Source organism: Magallana gigas, chromosome 3 (assembly GCF_963853765.1).
Source record: "Magallana gigas chromosome 3, xbMagGiga1.1, whole genome shotgun sequence".
NCBI lineage: Eukaryota > Metazoa > Mollusca > Bivalvia > Ostreida > Ostreidae > Magallana > Magallana gigas.
In genome coordinates, this window is record NC_088855.1 from 1344026 (window position 1) to 1363490 (window position 19465).

A 19465-nucleotide genomic window follows, 5' to 3' on the forward strand; every position below is an offset into this window, starting at 1 on the left:
ATAACATTAACTTATTTCAAATACTGATAGTTCATATCACATGCCAATCATTGTTTTAAAAGGAATACTTTGTTTCTGTACTGTTTACCGACAACTTTACAATTACAGCGCCTTTGAACTTATGTGTGCATATGGCACGGAATCCCGATCCCGATTCAGATAAACATGTGCTTGCCTGGTTCCCTGAGCTACCCATTACGCACAGGAACCAGGCTAGCTCATGCGCAGGCTGAATTTCCCCATAGCATCCGGTTTAACCTCGCTTATATATTTTCTGCGTGGACCTCAGGGTCCACGCAAAAAAAGCTTATCGCGAATTCCATCAATGAACTTAATGCTGAACACGACAGATACATGGCATCGGTATTCCACGATATTGATCAAGCTTCTGAGTGTGATGTGCGGTTTTTTTGAAGCTTGTTAAACGTCAGCGACCCAGGAACACAAAATTCTATCCGGAAATCGAAATTGAAGGAAGACTCGTGGATAACCCGGATGAAATTGCAAGCTGTTTTGCTGAGTATTTGAACAAATTTCTAACCCAACCTAAAGCTTAAACTTTGATTCCGAATTTTACAAATCCACAGAAAACACATACGTGTTTATTCAGGAAAACTCAAGACATAAAACCCTACGAAAATTACATGAGGTGAAGTTACCGGTAACGAAATAACCAAGGCTATCAAAGAACTTAAACGCAGGAAGGCACTTGGGCTCGACTGTATCCAGAATGAACATCTCATATATGGAGGACCCCCTACTCTTCACATGCATCTCACACCTCTTTAACGCAATTTTTTATTGCAATGATGAACGCATTAAAGATGATTTGTATACCCTGTAACAGTAAATGTCGTTTTTGGTTTGTGACCAAATGACCTTGAGTCAAAGGTCATGTCACATATTTTTGTCATAACAATATTTGTGTGAAGTATGAACTTCCAGTGATTCTTGATAAGAAAGATATTGGCCAGACACGATTGCACAGACAAACAGGCGGACCAGTTGATTTACAAGTAACTCCCTAATCTTTTTTTTTTTTTTTGGGGGGGGGGGGGAGGGGGGAGGGGGGAGGTGTTCGAATTAAAGTATTACATATGTACCAGATTGAAGTTGTCTTAGTTAAAGTCAAAACTGACTCGTGTAAACAGGGTATAATTAAAATTTCCTACCTTATTAAAATTTTGCAATTTGAATATATTATTTGGACACAAGTGAGAAAAATAGCCTTCGTTTCTATTTAAGCACGTCTTTAGTTGCTATGGCAACGGAGACGTCATGTAACTTTGCATAATTTGATACCTTAACATTTTATCTTTCAGAATATATATATATATGTTATATTATGTAAAAGTAGCTAGAAAACATAAAAAATTGACCTGAAAATTAGTTGTCAGTTTTTAATAAAAATTCTTAAATCTCTGGTAGTTAAAGGGTTAAGGATAAAAAGAAAAGAATGGATGGACAAATTTCAACAATGTATTAACAAGATAAAGAAGGCCAGAAGAACAGCAAATTATCTATCAGATTTAAATATGATTTTAAATGCATTTACACGTACATCATTTGGTAAACAAAAACATCACGTTTAATATTTAGATCTCAACCTAATTTGAACATTTTTCTTTATTTCTATACAGGGCTCTTCTTTGTCGCGAGGTGCAAAGAGTCTCAAAATGACCACTTCCATCCTGCCCTCTTAATGACACAAAATGCCACGTCGAATACGCTTACCAAAATCTATGTCATGTGACATGCGTGGTACAGACAAGTTAGATATGAAGGTTAAGCGAGTTTACAACAATAAGCAATATCTGTCTCCACTCTGTGCTTCACTTATTGAGACTTCTCAGCAACATACATATCTACAATATACAATTGATGAGGCACTGTCGTAGGAGGCTAGGTCTTATTTCGTTGTCACAGAAAAGAGAGTAGAAGAACTTATTTACTCAAACACAACTCTGCTCTCCTCGTCACCCAGGAAAACCCATAGATAAAAAAACGCAATGGTGTGTGACTAAGAACTATGGAAATATGCAACGTTCGCAACAGTTGCAAAGAAAACAAAAATTCATCATTCTCACAAACCTAACTGTTAATATGGAAATTTTAAAGAAAATTTACAATAACCTCGAGAAGAACGTAGTCTATAAATTGAATTACAAAATTCTAAGAAGACTCATCGAGCACGACATTTCCAAAACTCTAATTTCATTGGCTATCAATATGTATTCAAATACCGGTATAACTTACTACATAAAACGGAACTTCCGTTTTGGCGAACACAAATTGTTTACATGTCGTTCGGACAACTTTTTCTTGAAATGATATCAAAAAATAAATATGCACATGTATGATGGGGAAGGCCCAGTGGACTTTTAATTTTTTTTTTAAAGTTTCAAATGAGCGTATATATTTTTCTTTCTATACAGATAGATTTTCAAAAAAAATATATTTAGCAGCTGAAGGAGACATTAATTGTGTACCAAAATACGCACGTGTATTTTAAAGGCTTTAAATTTGAGACGGCGCTATAAGTCTTTGATAATTTAATATAAATAGTGAACCCCTACCTTAAATACTGTTGTAAATCTCCCATGTGATTTTTTTATCAGAATACATATCTCAAAGATTAAGTATACCCAAAATAAAAACATGTATTCCCAAATATATTATTTTATCAATGAACAGCTCGGGCTGTATTTTACATTGTCCTTTTTTTTTTACCAATAAGAGGTTTAAGGTGATCCATGACGCCTCAGGCGTTGGTTTGACATTTCCGGCTTTTAAAGTGACTTTCTGATAAACTGTTTTCTAACTCAAAAGCGTATTTCCCTAAAAATAGAGTTACATGAACATGGATGTATCGTGAAGATCGAGACAAAACCATCCGATAATGCAAGACGAAAATCTACAATCAGAGTCCTCTTGGTGTTAAGCATGAACTAAAATAAGGTAGGGAGTAACGGTTGTTCCCGTCCCTCTGTGAAACATCAATTGTTGCCGTACGCGTCTGACTCACATAAAACAAATGCAGCTTTATTAAGTTTTAATATAAAAACTTTTGAAACGTATACAATCATGTACCATAAATGCTTTTGTAACTTATGCAATGTGAATTAAGACTTTTCAGATTTAGAAAACATAGTTTTAAAACAGCGTTAATTATCTGGGAGAAGCGAACAACTTGATCCCGTTCCTTGCTCTCATGACCGCCGCCAGCAGTTTCTCGACCATGTGTGTTTTGTCGACAGAAAAGGTAAATCTAAATGATATATAGATACATAGATATATATTTACATCTACCAAATGAATTATTAATTCCTCTATTTCTAACGGAAACTTTTAGTAAATCCATAGCTCTATAGAAACAGCCAGACAAAAATCTACACGCCCCATTTATTGATTGGTCGAAATCTCCAGCGGCTAAAACTGATAAGATACTGACAGGACTGGAATTGACACGCCCTGTTAATTGATTTGTCGAAACCTACCGCGACCTAGGAAAAATCACGGACTGCACGAAATAATCATGATGGTCTTACAGCAGACGATTAGGCCGTTTCTCTCAATTAACGTACTTGTGTACATTAACAGTAGTTATGTACATTTGTAAATTTTACTAACTTTTCATAACCAATTTATTAATTTGTTAAAAGAAAGATGCTAATATGAACAATAGAATGCTTTCTTTGATGATTCATGCGGGTTTTAAAGGTAGCAATCATAGCAGAAAAAAATTACATAACGCGGATTATGTATTTTTTCTGCAATGTCGCTACCTTCATATCCCGAAGGGATCACCAAAGACAGCATTTTATTGTTAAAATAAATAACTGCACTACTACAGTCATGCATATCAAATAATCTATCGGACATTTAAGGCGCGGGGGGGGGTGGGGTGTCAACAAATACCTAATATCAGATTTACCTAAAGTTTTTTAATATGAATTGGCTGTATCAAACTCATTTAAAAAACTTTTAAAAGTTTTAAACTTTGAGTGATATTCTGTATACAAAGATGTCTTTAAAGATGATCAATAAAGTCTACCCAAGACCACGAACACCCAGCTCTCATAAAAGAGATTACCTTTGTAAAAGCGCCGCCAATACCATCTTCTCTTCAGCCATTGCAAAGTTCTGTCCTATACAATTCCTGGATAAGAAAAAAAGAAACAAACAGACTGCATAGGACACGCCTTCTCCCAGTAGATTGCTCATTTTGAATTGTTCTTTTACTGTTTCATTTTTAAAAAAAATTCTTAGGAGGTTTAAGACACATCCATAGTGTTACATACTGTAAGTGTGTATTTTGTGTTATCGGGTATTTAGTGTGTCCAGAGGTCACGTGTGAGTTTTGACTGGTTCTTGGAATTGCTGAGGAAAGCCGCGTGTGAGTCCGCGTGTGATAAACATTAGTTGTTTGAGCCAAGTGTGTCCGTCTGTCGGATATATCATCTTTGTCATACTTTGTATTTTCATCATTATTTTCATTTAATACATATTTTAATACACATCTGGAGTTATTCTTGGATCACAAGTCTTACAATACTTTCTTTCGAAAACAATAGTTAATATAGCCTTCTGCATATTTTATGCCCCCCTTCGAAGAAGGGAGGGCATATTGCTTTGTTGCTGTCAGTCGGTCGGTCTGTCGGTCGGTCGGTCGGTCGGTCCACCGACAGTTTCCGTTCATTTTCTTCGCAGAGGATGAACATATTGAAATGAAATTTGGTATACAGGTTTATCATGATAATATCTAGGTCAAGTTCGATATTAGGTACGATCGAGCAATTTTCGACAGAGTTATGGCCCTTGGACGTAGAAAAATTCTAGCTTTTTTTGCAGTTTCCGCTCATTGTCTTCGCAGAGGATAAACATATTGAAATGAACATTGGTATACAGGTTTATCATGATAATATCTAGGTCAAGTTTGATTTTCGATATTGGGTACGATCAAGCAATTTTCGACAGAGTTATGGCCCTTGGACGTAGAAAAATTCTAGGTTTTTGCAGTTTCCGCTCATTTTCTTCACAGGGGATAAACATATTGAAATGAAATTTGGTATACAGGTTTATCATGATAATATCTAGGTCAAGTTTGATTTTCGGTATGATAGAGCAATTTTCGACAGAGTTATAGCCCTTGGACGTAGAAAAATTCCAGTATTTGAAGTTAACGTTCATTTTCTTCGTGGATGTTTCCAAGGGAGGGGGGCATACATGTTTCACAAACATCTCTTTTTTCTTTTATACTTTTGGATGTCAAAAAGTTATACCAATATGTCAGCTACTGATCTGACAGCGAGTTTGAAACCTACTTGAGCCCTTACATACCGGTAAGAACTATATATGATAAGAGTTTGGCCCCCTTAATTCGCCATTTTTTAAGTGTTTCGGGAACAATAAAATGTTATGTTATTTTTTAGAAGAGTTGATATAAAATATATTTTGCATCTATTTATTTGATTTATTTGCACTCACTGGCAGTATATGACGTCAGAAGTGACCCCATTTCTATAATTCAATCAAAATCAGCCAAAAAATGACATTTTTCTTATCTATTTACGAATGGGAAATATAGAGCGCATGCTTGAACAAGGACACATTTTTTGTCACTTATTAGTCTTGGCTAGATACATCTCTGATTAAAATATTTTATTTGTTCAAGAATGCGCTCTATGTTTTCGGAAGGAAAAACTGCTTGAAAACACGCTGTTTTACGCTAAAAATGCAAAAATGGCGGGAAAAGGTTGTCTTTACAATGTCATATTTCTAAATTGTAGGCACTTGAACCAAAATGAATATTATGTAAACACATCACATACATATCTGTACTAAGAAAACAAAGAATGATAGTAAAATGATGATGTTCATTTTAGGGGGCCATTTTAGGCCCTTATCATATATAGTCCTTTACTTTCTAAGAATTTTAAATTGAAACAATTTAACTTTGAATTAAACTGATAGCTACGTTTGTATATAATTTCACATCATAAAGTAGCGAGTACATATTAAAAAGGAAAATTCAATCATTATGTTGTGCGTCAAATGGAGCAAAACGCCGTAATAATTATACCTCGGTCCCGCAGAAAAAGGACAATATGCAAAGGGGTCCATCTTCCGTACATTTTCTTTGGAGAACCTTTCGGGTCTGAAATCCATATGGTCTTGTCCCCACACAGTGGGATTGTGATGCAGACAATAAATTGAAATTGTTAAACAACTTCCGGTTGGTATAACGTGGTTATCGACCTTAATTGGAGCTTGATTTTCTCTTAAGATCCCTGGTACAGGTGAGTGGAGACGCATTCCTTCTTTGATACATTGTGTGAGATACTCCAGTCTATCAAGGTCGTTCCTTGAATCAGAACAAGATGAATAATACACAATAACGTAAAAGGATAAGTCTAATGTTTCAGTAATAATCTGTAAGAATATTAAGTTCAATCATACCACTCAAGCTCTCCAGACTCTGTTTCACTGACCACTCTGTCGATTTCCTCCTGACATTTCATCTGATGTTCAGGATGTTCAGCCAATGAGTACAGAATCCACGAGATGGCGCTTGCTGTAGTATCATGACCTATATATGCAATGAGAAAATATAGACATTATCAAACAAAACCTTTCCATGACATTTTTTATAAAAATCATTTTCATCAACTTTTGACGTGTGTTTGCACTAAAAAAAAAGTATGTCCCAATTTATTACTTCCTTCACATCTTTGTGATTTTAATACAAATACACATACCTGTAAAAGAAGTACATGTACAGTTAAAATCGATGAAATGGAAAACATCCAAGATATCTTTATTAAAAAATCATCCCTTTTCACTCATTAAAGTTTACAGGAACGGAAACATTTTTTTACGGAGATTTATAATGGGAATTGTTTTCATCTTTTCTCCATTCAGAAGTACTCTGGACATCTCGCGCAATTTTTGGGAGTTGATTTTAAATCAACTCTCCTATGCAGTTACTCGGGCAAATCGAAAATGAAACAGTGTTTGGATCTAAGCACAAACTAACATCGCTGATAACATTTAGTCCTTGAAAATAATCGATAAATTCGATGTAATGTATTCTAAAACATTGTTTTTCAAGGAAACTTATTTATAGATGCCTTGTAAATAGTCAAATTTTAAATGGTACGAACAATTTAGATATTTTTTGTAGTCGTATATTGTATGTATTCCTACGCCAGAGTTCAATATATCCGTAAATCTCCGACAAGCAGCGTAGATTAAAGGAGACAGCCGAGCGTCTGGTTGAACGAGACTAGAGTTCAATATTGCTTGGATCCATACTATTTCATTACTGATACGTAGTTTGATGGAATTAATTCTTTGAATATTACACAACATGATTCATATGGGGTTTTTTGCGAAATTCTTGTCGGAGAATAATTCATATTTTAAAAAATGTGCATAATTCAAATACATATAGGAAACTACTTGCCATGCAAAATAATATATCGTTGATTCTAAAATAAATAACAATCGATAAATTCAACTCCCGTCAGTTCTTCAGTACTTTGATTAAACGTTATAATCTGGGCTGCAGTTTGAGCACAAAGATATTTATTATTATCATCAAAATATGAAGCTAATTAAAAGTGGTGGAAGCAAAAACTCGGGACAGAGTATAGTAATGTATTGTAAAATACTTCATGAAACTTAAGTTCACCTTCAAACAAAAAGGTATCCACCTCACTTCGAATATCCTCTATGGACATTCCTTGCCCATCCCCATCTTTGGCTGTTAACAAAATGTCCAGAAAGTCCAGGTATTTCCTTTCAGACAAATCTGCGTCTTCCTACAACAAATTTAATGTACTTCATAAGATATGAGAGTTGGTTTTCTTGAATCCACTAACGTTTATCATTTTATTTTTTTCACATTTAGAAAAAAAGACCACCAAAAACCTGACCAGAGCTCTCCGTCTCTTTGCAATAATGTCATCTGCTACGGTGTGTACATAATCACAATGACTTTTGAATTGTTTCCCCATTTTCGTATTGAAATAGAATAAGTCCGAATAAAGCCACGGACAGCTGAAACAGAGCCACAATTTGGTTTATGCACAAATATTGTACGTTATTTTTTTTTCATACAAAATTTATCACTATCACGTTCATATACATGTATTACGTTAATTTTTTCATGCAAAATCTATCTATATCACTTTTAAATGATTTAAATAAATCCCATTTCCTATCTCTATGTTGATATCGAAACCCTTACATGTTTCTAATGTATAGCGTCTAGATAGCAAATTTCTTACTCGTTATGAAACAGCTAGATTACATGCGAAACGCAGTTAACTGTCCCAAAAATCACCAATTTTCGATTTATGTCAATTGCGTGTCAAAAGTTGCAATAATGAATATTTTCTATTCGTTACCTAAATTTTATATATTTTACAAGGATGGGTGAGAGGGATGTACAATTTTCATTTACTGATTATAGTGTAGGAAAAAAGTTTTACTCACGTGTTTCTACGTGTCCATTCTGTGGCTATTTCATACACAGTGGTAACGTATCGGTTGTCGTTCCTGCAGAAAACAAATTCACTTTATAGCCGTACATGTAACTCAAACAGTAACCGAAAGCTTTTAAACGACAATGCTAGTCTTCTAAAAAAAACTCTGTGGGACGAATTCCAGACCTAAGGATGTTCTGGCAGTCTGTCTCGTAGGAGAACGCGCACTGCAGAATGATGTCCAGTGTACAGCCGCTGACCAATCCAAACACTTCAGCGCTCTCCTTCCGGTCAGCGAACGTTTGAATGTTTTTCTAAAAGGCATTCAAAGCAATCAAATAATAGAAGAATTTAGACGTTTCTAGGATGTCTAAAACTATTATATATCTAAGTGAACAATATTTTTCTGTGACTTTGAAATTATAGACATTCGTAAACGTTATACCACTAGTTGATCAGCACAGGTCTTGTAGACTTTCACGTAAGGTTTCAGGATGTCAAAATGGAAGGCTGGAGTAAGCAGACGTCTGGAGCGCTTCCATTTGGCACCCCCCGCAATCAGGAGTCCCTCTCCTAACCATGGAATTCCATGTCTGTACGCCTGGCCGTATCCAACTGGTTTTGGATCTGAAATTAAATATGACCATATACAGTCAAGGAATCCCCGAGGCTGTCAACTATAGAGGATATTTGCATCATAAAAAACATAAAAAAACACCTCTGTTGTTTACAAATCGACAATGTGATTTATATTGGTCTTTATATCCGTCGTTCTAACTATCCGTACATGTTTAACGGTAATAACGCATGCACCCACCACCTACCACACACCCCCACCCCCTCCCCCCCCCACACACACTCCATTACCTGCCGTTCTCAGTATCTGTTTGAGACTATCAGGATGATTTAGTACCACCCTAGCAGTTGCAGGTCCTATCCACAACAGAAACATGGTCGGATATTTCTCTGTCCATTCTATAATTTTGTCCAAGAAATGTTGACCGAGGTAGCCTTGATGTCTTATCTAAAATTTAAAATATAACTAAACTTATGACAAGAGGCATCAACATCAACCCATTTTTCTCTTAAAACTCGAATTGAATATTACTAAACTCCAGGTGGAAATGTGTTTGTCGGTCCATTTGTTAAGATTAATTTTCTACTTGGCTCACATGATCGTGGTAAATGCTAGCTATAATGGTCCCTTGCCCTATCCGGGCCTCAGGATCACTGAGTAATTTTAGACACAAGTCAATATTTCAGTCAGTCATAAAATGATTATTGCGTGGACCCTGAGGTCCACGCAGAAAATATATAAGCGAGGTTAAACCCGATGCTATGGGGAAAATTCAGCCTGCGCATGATTTAGCCTTGTTCCTGTGCGTAATGGGTAGCTTAGGGAACCAGGCAAGCACACGCTTATCTGAATCGGGATCGGGATTATATGCCATATGCACACATAAGTTCAAAAGCGCTGTAATTGTAAAGTTGTCGGTAAACAGTACAAAAACAAAGTATTCCTTTCAAAGAAATGATATGCATGTGATATGAACTGTCAGTATTATGAAATAAGTTAATGTTATCCTGAAACTACTACATTCATCAAATAGCATATTTGCAATTTTTTGTTGTTTTCCGAATATTGGAGGAATTAAACGACCCCCCGTTCCATGCACGATTTAGGATTTTCATGATTTTGATAATTTCCTTTTTTTCTTGCATGATTAAATTTATAGTCACATACCTAACAAATTTGATATTTCCATTTAAAAAACGATCATTAATGTATATCTACTCCTTAATAAAAAAAAAAAAGGGGTGTTTTCTCCAAAAAGTTTCAGGCACTATTTTTTTGTCATGGAAGCTAACTAAATAACACGTTTTAAATATGGCTGTTCCATTTATGTTTCATATCCCTGATTATTGGCGCTAATAATGCCTTTTTAGCGGCGATACATAATATTTCATACGAATAGACATCAGTTCGAAAATATCAATATAAGCATTGAATGCTTAATTGTATACACTCGAGAGCCCCAAATTCAAGTTCAAATAGGTTTCTATGGAACGTCATAGCTGCCTTATGTAGCTTTTGTGCTTTATTATATGAAGATGGTACTTTATTATATGAAGATAGTGCTTTATTATATGAAAATAGTGCGTTTTTATGTGAAGATGGTGCATTATTTTATGATCTTTAAAAAAAAGCACCATCTTCATATAATAAAGCACCATCTTCATACATGTATAATAAAGCACCCTCTTCACATGAAATAACCACATCATAATATAATAAAGCACCACCTTCATAAAATAAAGCACCATCTTCATATAGTAAAGCACCACCTTCAAATAATAAAGCACCATCTTCATATAATAAAGCACCACCTTCATATAATAAAGCACCACCTTCATATGAAAGAACCACAGCATAATATGATATATAAAGCACCACCTTCATATGATAAAGCACAATCTTCATATAATAAAGCACCATCTTCATATGAAATAACCACAGCATAATATGAAAAAACACCGCACCTGTGTTAGCTAGGCTACTGAAGAATGTTTAGAACACTGTGCTGGATACATGTACGTAACAATGCCAGTGCCAAGCTATCATTTTTGCGCTCGCTTAATTAAAATGCAGTTTCGTAAAAATTCATAGATACATGTACCAATTTGCCAAGAGAGTATATCACCACGTCTGTTTTAAGTGTACGTGTCTTACCTGACAGGTGCGATATCTACCTTTAGAAATTAATGTCCCATAAAAAAATATAATTTCTCCAGAAGAAATAATTTTTCTACAGGAAATAATAAAATTCCTTTAGGATTTTCTAAAAATCCTATAGGAATTATAATTCCTACAGGAAAAAAGTATTTCCTACAGGAATTGATTTAGACAGGTAGTTTTTCTATAAAAAAAAAAAAAGGTTTTTTCTTGTCGGATTTTAAAATCATATAGGAGTTTTGTTCAAATCCCATCAGAATTTAAATTCCTATGGGAATTTCTTTTATTCCGGTAGGATATTACAATTATCCTGTAGGAAAATTGTTTTTTCTATGGGAAAATTCATTTTCCTGTAGGAATTTATTTTCTAAATGTAAATATCTCACCTACCAGTTGAAAAAGTTATTTTATCAGAACTTGATCTGCACGCAATTACTACGAAGTTAAATGCTACAGGGAGGAAACAATGAGGGGACCGCAAATACATTAAGTGCTGACTTCCATGTACACGATTATAGCATACTTACATGTGGTAGGTGTCCCAGCAGCCAGTGTTTGTCGTAAATAGACTCCGGAAATCCCCAGAAAGTGTACTTAACTTTAATAATCTTTATAAACAGGTGCGTGATTACGAGAACAAGAATAGTGGAGGCGCCCAGAATAAAAATATCCGCCATTTTTGTTCTAGTGTGTGACCTTAAAAAAATGTGTGTTATCAGGCGCGTAGGCAGAATAGAAGGATAAATGGTTGGGGTCTGGGGGCCTATTGGGTCCAGGGAAGCTCCTGGGTTTTACCAAATTTATGTCAATTTCCTGCAAAAGAAATCATGCATCATGTGTACATCCCTTTTCTTCAGCAAATACGAAGCACTGAAAAAAGTTTCCCAGGTGAATATGATACAACAAAGGAGTAATTGAAATACTAGTATCGTTATAATTCGTTATCATTGGATGATATTTTATAATATATTTATATATTTCTTAAGTGCATATGGCAAGGAATCCTGAGAAAGATGAGACTTTTTTAAATCTCTATATTGGTTATATCAGTAAAAGAAGATATATTTGTACAATCATCTATAATATTTATTTTGTTTTACCTAATTTTTAGTTTTACCTCAGCGGAAATTTAAAATCTTGTATAGTCGTATCCTCTTAGTTACTTACTTTTTATAAGAATAGATAGTTTCCTTAATAAACAACATACCACGGATTAACTATTTCTACAAAACTTTCATTATCTTAAATTGTTGATGATTTTTTTGGCATGAAGATGAAATCTGTAAATTCGGCATAGTTCAATCTAGTTTTTATACCACAGACATTAAGTGACGGAAATTTGAGATCGGAATAAGTCTGTTTTCCTGCGTGTCCCTACTTGGTATTGTCTGGGGGTAGACGACACTCGCACTCTCTTTGGGGTTCGGTCACTCGGCGTACGATTGTTCCACGCGGGTGTGGGACTGGGAGCGGATTCTGGCGGGGTGTACTCCTTTCCGTCTATGTACAGCACGTCACGCACTAGTTGTACACGTTTATTGTCTTTTTTCGCCTGCCTTTGCACTGGGTATAACTTTCTCCTCTTTTCTTCAATTTTAGGTGGAAACTGCTCATTTGCGTAGACTTTGCTTCCCTTCAGTCGTTTGGCTGCATTTATGCGAATGTACTCTCTGTCTTTGAAGTAGGAGAATTTGGCAACTATTTTTCTTGGGTGGACGCTAAATTCATTCCATTTTCCCATCCTGTGTACTCTTTCAAAGTCAATTCTGTACTCTAACTTGTACTTACTTTGTAAGAAGTCCTGGAGCACTTGTTCTGTATCCTCCCCTTTTTGCTCTTGTATTCCAGTGAAAACCAGGTTGTCATGCATTGACCGCGCTTTCAAGTCAATCACAGAGTTTTGGAGACTAACACTGATTTCTTTAACAGTCTGCAAGTCGGAGTCTAAGACTTTCTGTGAATTTTTGCACATTTCGATATCTTTACAGTTTTCGTTTATGATCTTCTTTTGTGCTTTTGTTTCGGAATTGACTGAGTCAAATAGCTTCCCTAGGGAGTCCATATTTGAATCCAAGGCTTTGAGATCAAGTTAAGTGCTCTTCGTTTCCTCCTCTAGCCTGTTGAATTGCATTTTCATGGAATCGAGGGTACCCTGTAATTGATCTAATGAATTTATTTTGGCTTCAATGGTAGACAATCTTGTGTCCAGGGTATTGTTTTTGAGCTCAATACTAGATAGTTTACAATTCATCTGTGTTAATAAGGTATGTATTGTTGAAAGCGTTACTTGAGGCCCACCAGAGTGATCGCCAGGTTCGTCATAGACAACGGGTTTCCTCAACACGGAATTTTTCTCCTCAAAAGGAAGGCAAAAAAAGAGCTTTATATGTTTACTTGTTACAATTCTACATGTATACATGTGTATGTCCAAACACGCTTAACTTGTATTTAAATGCAGTTTTAAACATTAATATTGATAAATCAATATATTATTTTACATCAACCAAGTATCATGATTACCCCTATCAACCGCCCTCTATTTCTTACGCAAATGATTGTAATTCGTAACTCTGTAGAAACTGACAGGACTGAAATATTCACGTTTATCGATAGGTCAAAACATTCAGCAACATAAGAAAAATCACTGCGCGAAATAATCATTTAAATGTCAGACACAAATTCCCATAGAAGACGATTTGGCCGTTTCTTATAGCTACATATAGGAAAATTCATTATTTACATGTAATGTGGAAGGGACTTCATGTTGTGTCGTATTATTCATCGAAATAAACAATAAAATCAAGTATAATTTCATAAATAGTTTCTTTCCCCACAGTATTATCTGACAGCTTAGCGCAGTGGTTAGAGCGCTCTCTACCGACCTGTATCTCATGAGTTCGAATCCTGTTGGGATTTGTAAATTTTTTACCTTTCCAAAATTTTCTAAAACATTTTTTTTGGTGAAATATTGTGAAAGGAAATTCTTAACCAGTAAAAGTATTTTAATTATAATGTACTTTAATCCACATTAATATTGACAGGTGTTCCATACCACCGTAATTAAGTGGGTTGGAGGGTGGCTTGGATTTCTCTCAGGTTGGGATACATTAATCCTGTAAGTTATTTTCCCTTTATTTATTTGATATAGTTTTGCATTGAACCGATTATATTTAGTTATATAGGCCTATTAATAATGAAATATGTATTTGTCATTCCAACACAATATTTAGGAAATTTTCTTCATCTCAGAAATTGAGAAGTCTCCAAAATGTTTGGGCCTTGGGATTTAGGAACGATAACTCTTACCTGAGGAACTTTTCATACCAAATAAGATTTTAATTTTTTGTGTGTTTATTTGCAATGATTTTCATTCAATTTTTTATTGAATCAAGCAGCTTTTTCAGATGATTTTTCAACAGAGTAAGAAGATATGAACAATTATGTTTTGGGGGAATACTAAAATATTTGCAACATAAAATTTTTGAATATTATGAAATGTAATATTTTTTCTTATGTGTCTCAAGGAGATGTCCATCATATGACAAAGAAAATCGTTCAATTTGTTGATTAAAAATTATTTTACAAAAACACGAAAAAACATTTTAAAAATACCGAGAGTATCAATATCATCGTTTTAATATTTGATAAGTATATGTTTTGTGGTCTTCTATTGAAAATTGGAATAAACTGTGGGTGTATAGAGCCACCTTAAGTAAACACAGCATAAGAACACTCGCGCTCACGCTTACAACATTTTCTCTGTTGTCAAATACAACTCTATAACTTTTGAACCGTAAAGACAACAGTAACTGCAAATCCCGTGTCATGGATTTTAAAAGAAACTGGGCGCACAAGATTATAAGTTTGCAGGAATCATCGACACGAATCAATATTGATTTAAATGTCTATAACCTCGAAAGTTTGAACAAAAATTAATTACTCAAACTTGAAAGTTGATGTACATGTCCATTCCGGCTATAAAGAAAAACCTCACAAACTTTCTAAAAATGTCAATGAGAGGGTAAACCGATATAATTAGTTATGTTGGAAATGTTAATTAATGTATTTTAATTCACTTATATCGTACATCTTATTAAACTAGTTATAAGAACAGAAAATAATGTTCATGAATACGGCAAAAACCAATAAAGGGAAATTAAAATATACCGGTATTCCATAATTCAACATAATGTTACATTCAACATACATTTAAAAACAAAAAAGTTTTTAACAAAAATAAAAAAGTAGTCAACAGTAGGATTTGAACCCCAAACACTGCATGTTTGTATTCACTAATCCAGGACAAAACCATTGAGCCATGCGTGACTTCACAATTAATGTGCGGTATAAAGTGTTTTGAAACAACATTGCCATATCAATGGACTTTAATTGTTTTTATCCTCCAAATTTTTTTTGGAATAGTACATAAATAGTCATCTCTGGGTCATCACTCCATCTTTTTTTTTAAGCAACATTTTCACTGTTAAAATATTGCATCTGTGCACGTTTCAAGTTTGTGGAGAGAGGACCCAGAGACAATAAAATCATTTAAAAATAGATATAAATAAGTAGGATTTTGCATGAATTGCATCGTGTCGATATATTTAGACCCATACTATAATAAAACCTATGGTGGAATAGATCTGCCATCACTTCTCTGATAATTATGTCGACTTGTCAGATCTTGATGTCCACTTGTCAGATAATAATGTGGACTTGTCAGATAATTATGTCAACTTATCAGTTCTTTAAGTCGACTTGTCACTTATCCACGTGTTTAAAAATTTAACACTTTAACCTTTCCACGCCCAATTTGTGCCATTAAGTTGAAATAATATTTTCTGGCAATTCGACATAAGGATCTGACAAATCGACATTGGCATGTTTTAAGTCGACATAATTATTTGACAAGTCGACATAATTATTTGACAAGTCGAAATAATTATTTGACAAGACGACCTAATATCTGACATGTCAACATCATTATCTGATACCTTGGCTTATAATATGAATGATAAATTTCTTTAAACTAGTGGCCATATTACTTGTCAGATCTTTTTGTCGACTCGTCAGATATTATTATGACAAGTTAATGGCAGTTAGTGGCACTAACACGCTTTAACAACAAAATATTGAGTTTCTAGTCAATATGGTTATTTTCTGACAAGTCAACATAAAGATCTGACAAGTTGACATAAATATCTGACAAGTCGACATAATCATCTGCCAAGTCGACATAACTATCTGACAAGTGGTGGCAGATCTATGCCACCAACCGTTTGCATTACAAACATGTTTTCTATACCCATTCCACGTCCAACAAAAACCAAATAGCGGTTAATATAATTCGAAAAATGTGCAAAATTATTTGATGAAATTTCCACTCTCTTAAGCGCCCACTTTCTTTCTTACTTTATAGGTTCATGTTTTGGTGTTTATTAAATGGCATGTTCAGGTATGATTTCACGCAACATGTATAAAACATGATTAATATATTTCTAAGCTATGTAAACAATGTTGATACAGTTATTAATATTGATTGGACATATAGTACATGTATTTCAACTTTGATAACACGAAATACATGTGTCATGCTACATGTATCACTATAAAATCATTCGGACTTGTGTTTATCAAGACACCACACATTAAAATAAGACAGTACGGAAAACATATCCATTTACAGTGCGGTTACTTTCCTAGTTGAAGGTCGCTTGTCACCGGAAGTATTTCTAGTCTCGTTCTGGTTCCGGCGAAGTAAGTCCATCAACTCACGCTTTTCAAGTTCCAATCTCTCTGTGTCTTGTCGGCGCTTGACCTCCAGTTCCATTAGAAGCTTTATTTTTTGAGAAAGTCTAGAAACCTCGGTCTTTAACTCATCCACCTGAGCCTGCATGGAGGACTCTTTCTGTACCATGTGACACCTTTGAGTGTTCAGCCTAAGTTCCATTTCACGTTTCTGTTCGTCGATCTTACAGAACATCTCAGAGCGCAGGATATCCATGGCGGTTTTCAGCTCGTAGATACAGTTGTGTTCATTGTCGTCCCGTGTGACCATCAGTATGCCGCAGCCTTTCGGACATTCCTTGGCGCGAAACCCACAGTCCTCTAAATGCTTGGCCAGGTCTTCTCTTGACACAGAGAGAGGACAGTTACCATTTGGGCACTCAACCGAACCACGGGGGCACTCCGACTCGTGGGTCGCAAGGACCTCAAGCGAACTAACGTGACTGCAGCCCTGAGTCACATTAATACAACGAATTTGTAGGTTGTCCAGATCGTTCTTCATATAACGGAACAAAGGTTTAAGGTTCGAAAGCGATAGGTTCTTCCTGTCTTCCGGGCACCTTGTTTCGTTTGCAAGCCATCCTTCGATGCACCTTCGACAGTACGCATGCTCGCAAGGTGCTTGGACTGGGTCTTCTAGGACATCGCGGCAAATACAACACAGAAGACCGTCGTTAACCTCCCCTAGGAAGCGCCCGAGGTCGAATCCCATTCCTACATATGGAACCTGTAAGAGAGAAGTCACAGAAAATTGCTTTTTTTCTACGAAGTAGTCTATCTATAATCTATTCATAATATTGTTACTGGAGATTTTTGTCACTTTCTTGCGCGTGTAATATCAGAATGCATGTATTTATTACATACTTAGTAATAAATACAGATTTTTTGCATGTGTGATACAGATGACTTCACAAAACTCGTATCGACCTCCGGGGCGTATCACATCCCTTGCTTTTTTTCTTTTCGGTATTTGTGCGTGTTTACAGACGAAAAAATAAAAAAAAAATTGTTACAGTTGAAAATTTTAAGTGCAGTTGAAAACTTTAAATGTTAGTTAATGTTTTGAAGCAGTAAATTTTAAAAGCTGAGGAAATTCCGGTTCTGTAACTTTATGTTTGGTTAAATTAACCAGAGACATAACATTTATGTCTCTGATAAAACAATAAGATTTCATATTTTTAAATATTACACGTACAAAATAATTTCAAATAATACTAAGTATTTAAAATCAATTTGTTCAAGTTGATGTTTTTTTTTATTAAATCTTATTACTAAGTATGTAATATATATAATAATAGATACCCTTTTTCCATTTCACAGCCTGTATTAACCCTAGACCAATGTCATCCCTTTGGGCTGATATTGGAGTCTCGGGCTGATACCAGCTGTGATATGGAAAAGGTTATGCATAATTCTCTGTGTATCACTAGTAGTAGTTTTATAAAATATGCACTATTTATCAAATATATTGAATATCTTTGCATTAAATTTCATCTCTTCATTATTAAGTTCACTTTAAAGTTTCACGCAGATAGAGCGGTACGGGATGCGGGGGGGGGGGGGGGTTACAACATTTCATATACTGTGTTGAGTTTGTATCGTATTTCTCCTTTTTCTTCTTGAGTGTTAAACTTTCTCCGTGAAGAATTAAACATTGACTGCTCCAAAAGATCTTTTTCTGCCCTCTGTCTCTTTCGTTCGTTCTCTCTCTCTCTCTTTCTCTCTCTCTCTCTCTCTCTCTAAAAGAGGGAGAAATGATTGACTCATTGAGTGTTGAGGACAAAAGTTCAACATATAATACACCACTTCACTACACAAGTACATTGATCTGAGACGAATCCAATGTAATTATAGACGTTCTTACCAGATTAAGAAGGTTTGTTTTTGGCCTCTTGTCATCTGTATCCGTCCGCGTGCTTGGGATAGTCCCAGAACCAGCCTCAATGTCCTTATTATTGTATCACTTTAAATATTTCTTTCCGTAAAAATCACCAACTTCTCTCTGGGAAAGTTGATCGATCGTAATGATATTACGGAGTGATTTCTCCAAGCACCCAGATTTGATTTATAAACAAAGCGGGCTACACTCCGTGACTTTATTAAATGTTCCTAATCATAAACACTGGCCTTGGCTGGCTGTGTATGTATACAAAGACTGGGACATGTGCCAGGTCAATATAAATACTTTAACATTGTGTGTATACCGCTATCGAAACACATCAAAGACAACTGATACCGATCACATTTCCATACACGTAATGAGTGAATTCTATCTTACTTGGATGTGTTTAATTTCAAATTTGTAGAAAACAGAACAGATCGAGAATATATTACTCAAGACAACTTCAATGTTATTCCAAATGTCTACTTGAAAAGTTTTTATCTTTGTGTTTCAAATGAAAACTTCATTTAGAATTAATTGTAAGACATTGCTAAAAGCTAAATATCATAGCAA

General features: G+C 35.1%; 4 protein-coding genes across 5 annotated transcripts in view; 1 reads left to right on the forward strand and 3 right to left on the reverse strand.

Annotated features, from left to right (window-relative positions):
- Positions 1–19465, forward strand: part of LOC105333566 (adhesion G-protein coupled receptor D1) — a 94839-nt gene that overhangs the window by 23661 nt on the left and 51713 nt on the right. The window lies entirely within an intron of this gene.
- Positions 3029–12008, reverse strand: LOC136273497 (ultra-long-chain fatty acid omega-hydroxylase-like). The gene is made up of 11 exons (XM_066077989.1): positions 11751–12008; positions 9357–9513; positions 8935–9116; positions 8676–8803; positions 8500–8562; positions 7938–8061; positions 7694–7823; positions 6460–6589; positions 6083–6364; positions 4094–4159; positions 3029–3268 (listed from the first exon to the last, which is right to left on the reverse strand). The coding sequence occupies exons 1-11, from the start codon at positions 11898–11900 to the stop codon at positions 3169–3171; spliced, it is 1512 nt and encodes a 503-aa protein (XP_065934061.1). The 5' UTR covers positions 11901–12008; the 3' UTR covers positions 3029–3168.
- On the reverse strand, positions 12548–13285 carry LOC136273275 (uncharacterized). The gene has a single exon (XM_066077676.1). It carries the CDS (start codon positions 13283–13285, stop codon positions 12548–12550), a length of 738 nt encoding a protein of 245 aa, XP_065933748.1.
- On the reverse strand, positions 16644–19181 carry LOC117692876 (RING finger protein 151-like). Of its 2 annotated transcripts, XM_066077992.1 has the most exons (3): positions 18875–19181; positions 18313–18395; positions 16644–17737 (listed from the first exon to the last, which is right to left on the reverse strand). In XM_066077992.1, the coding sequence occupies exon 3, from the start codon at positions 17720–17722 to the stop codon at positions 16904–16906; it is 819 nt and encodes a 272-aa protein (XP_065934064.1). In that variant the 5' UTR covers positions 17723–17737; positions 18313–18395; positions 18875–19181; the 3' UTR covers positions 16644–16903. The 2 variants fall into 2 exon arrangements, with proteins under 2 accessions (XP_065934064.1, XP_065934063.1); XM_066077991.1 differs by lacking the exon at positions 18313–18395 and having other exon boundaries at positions 18875–19163.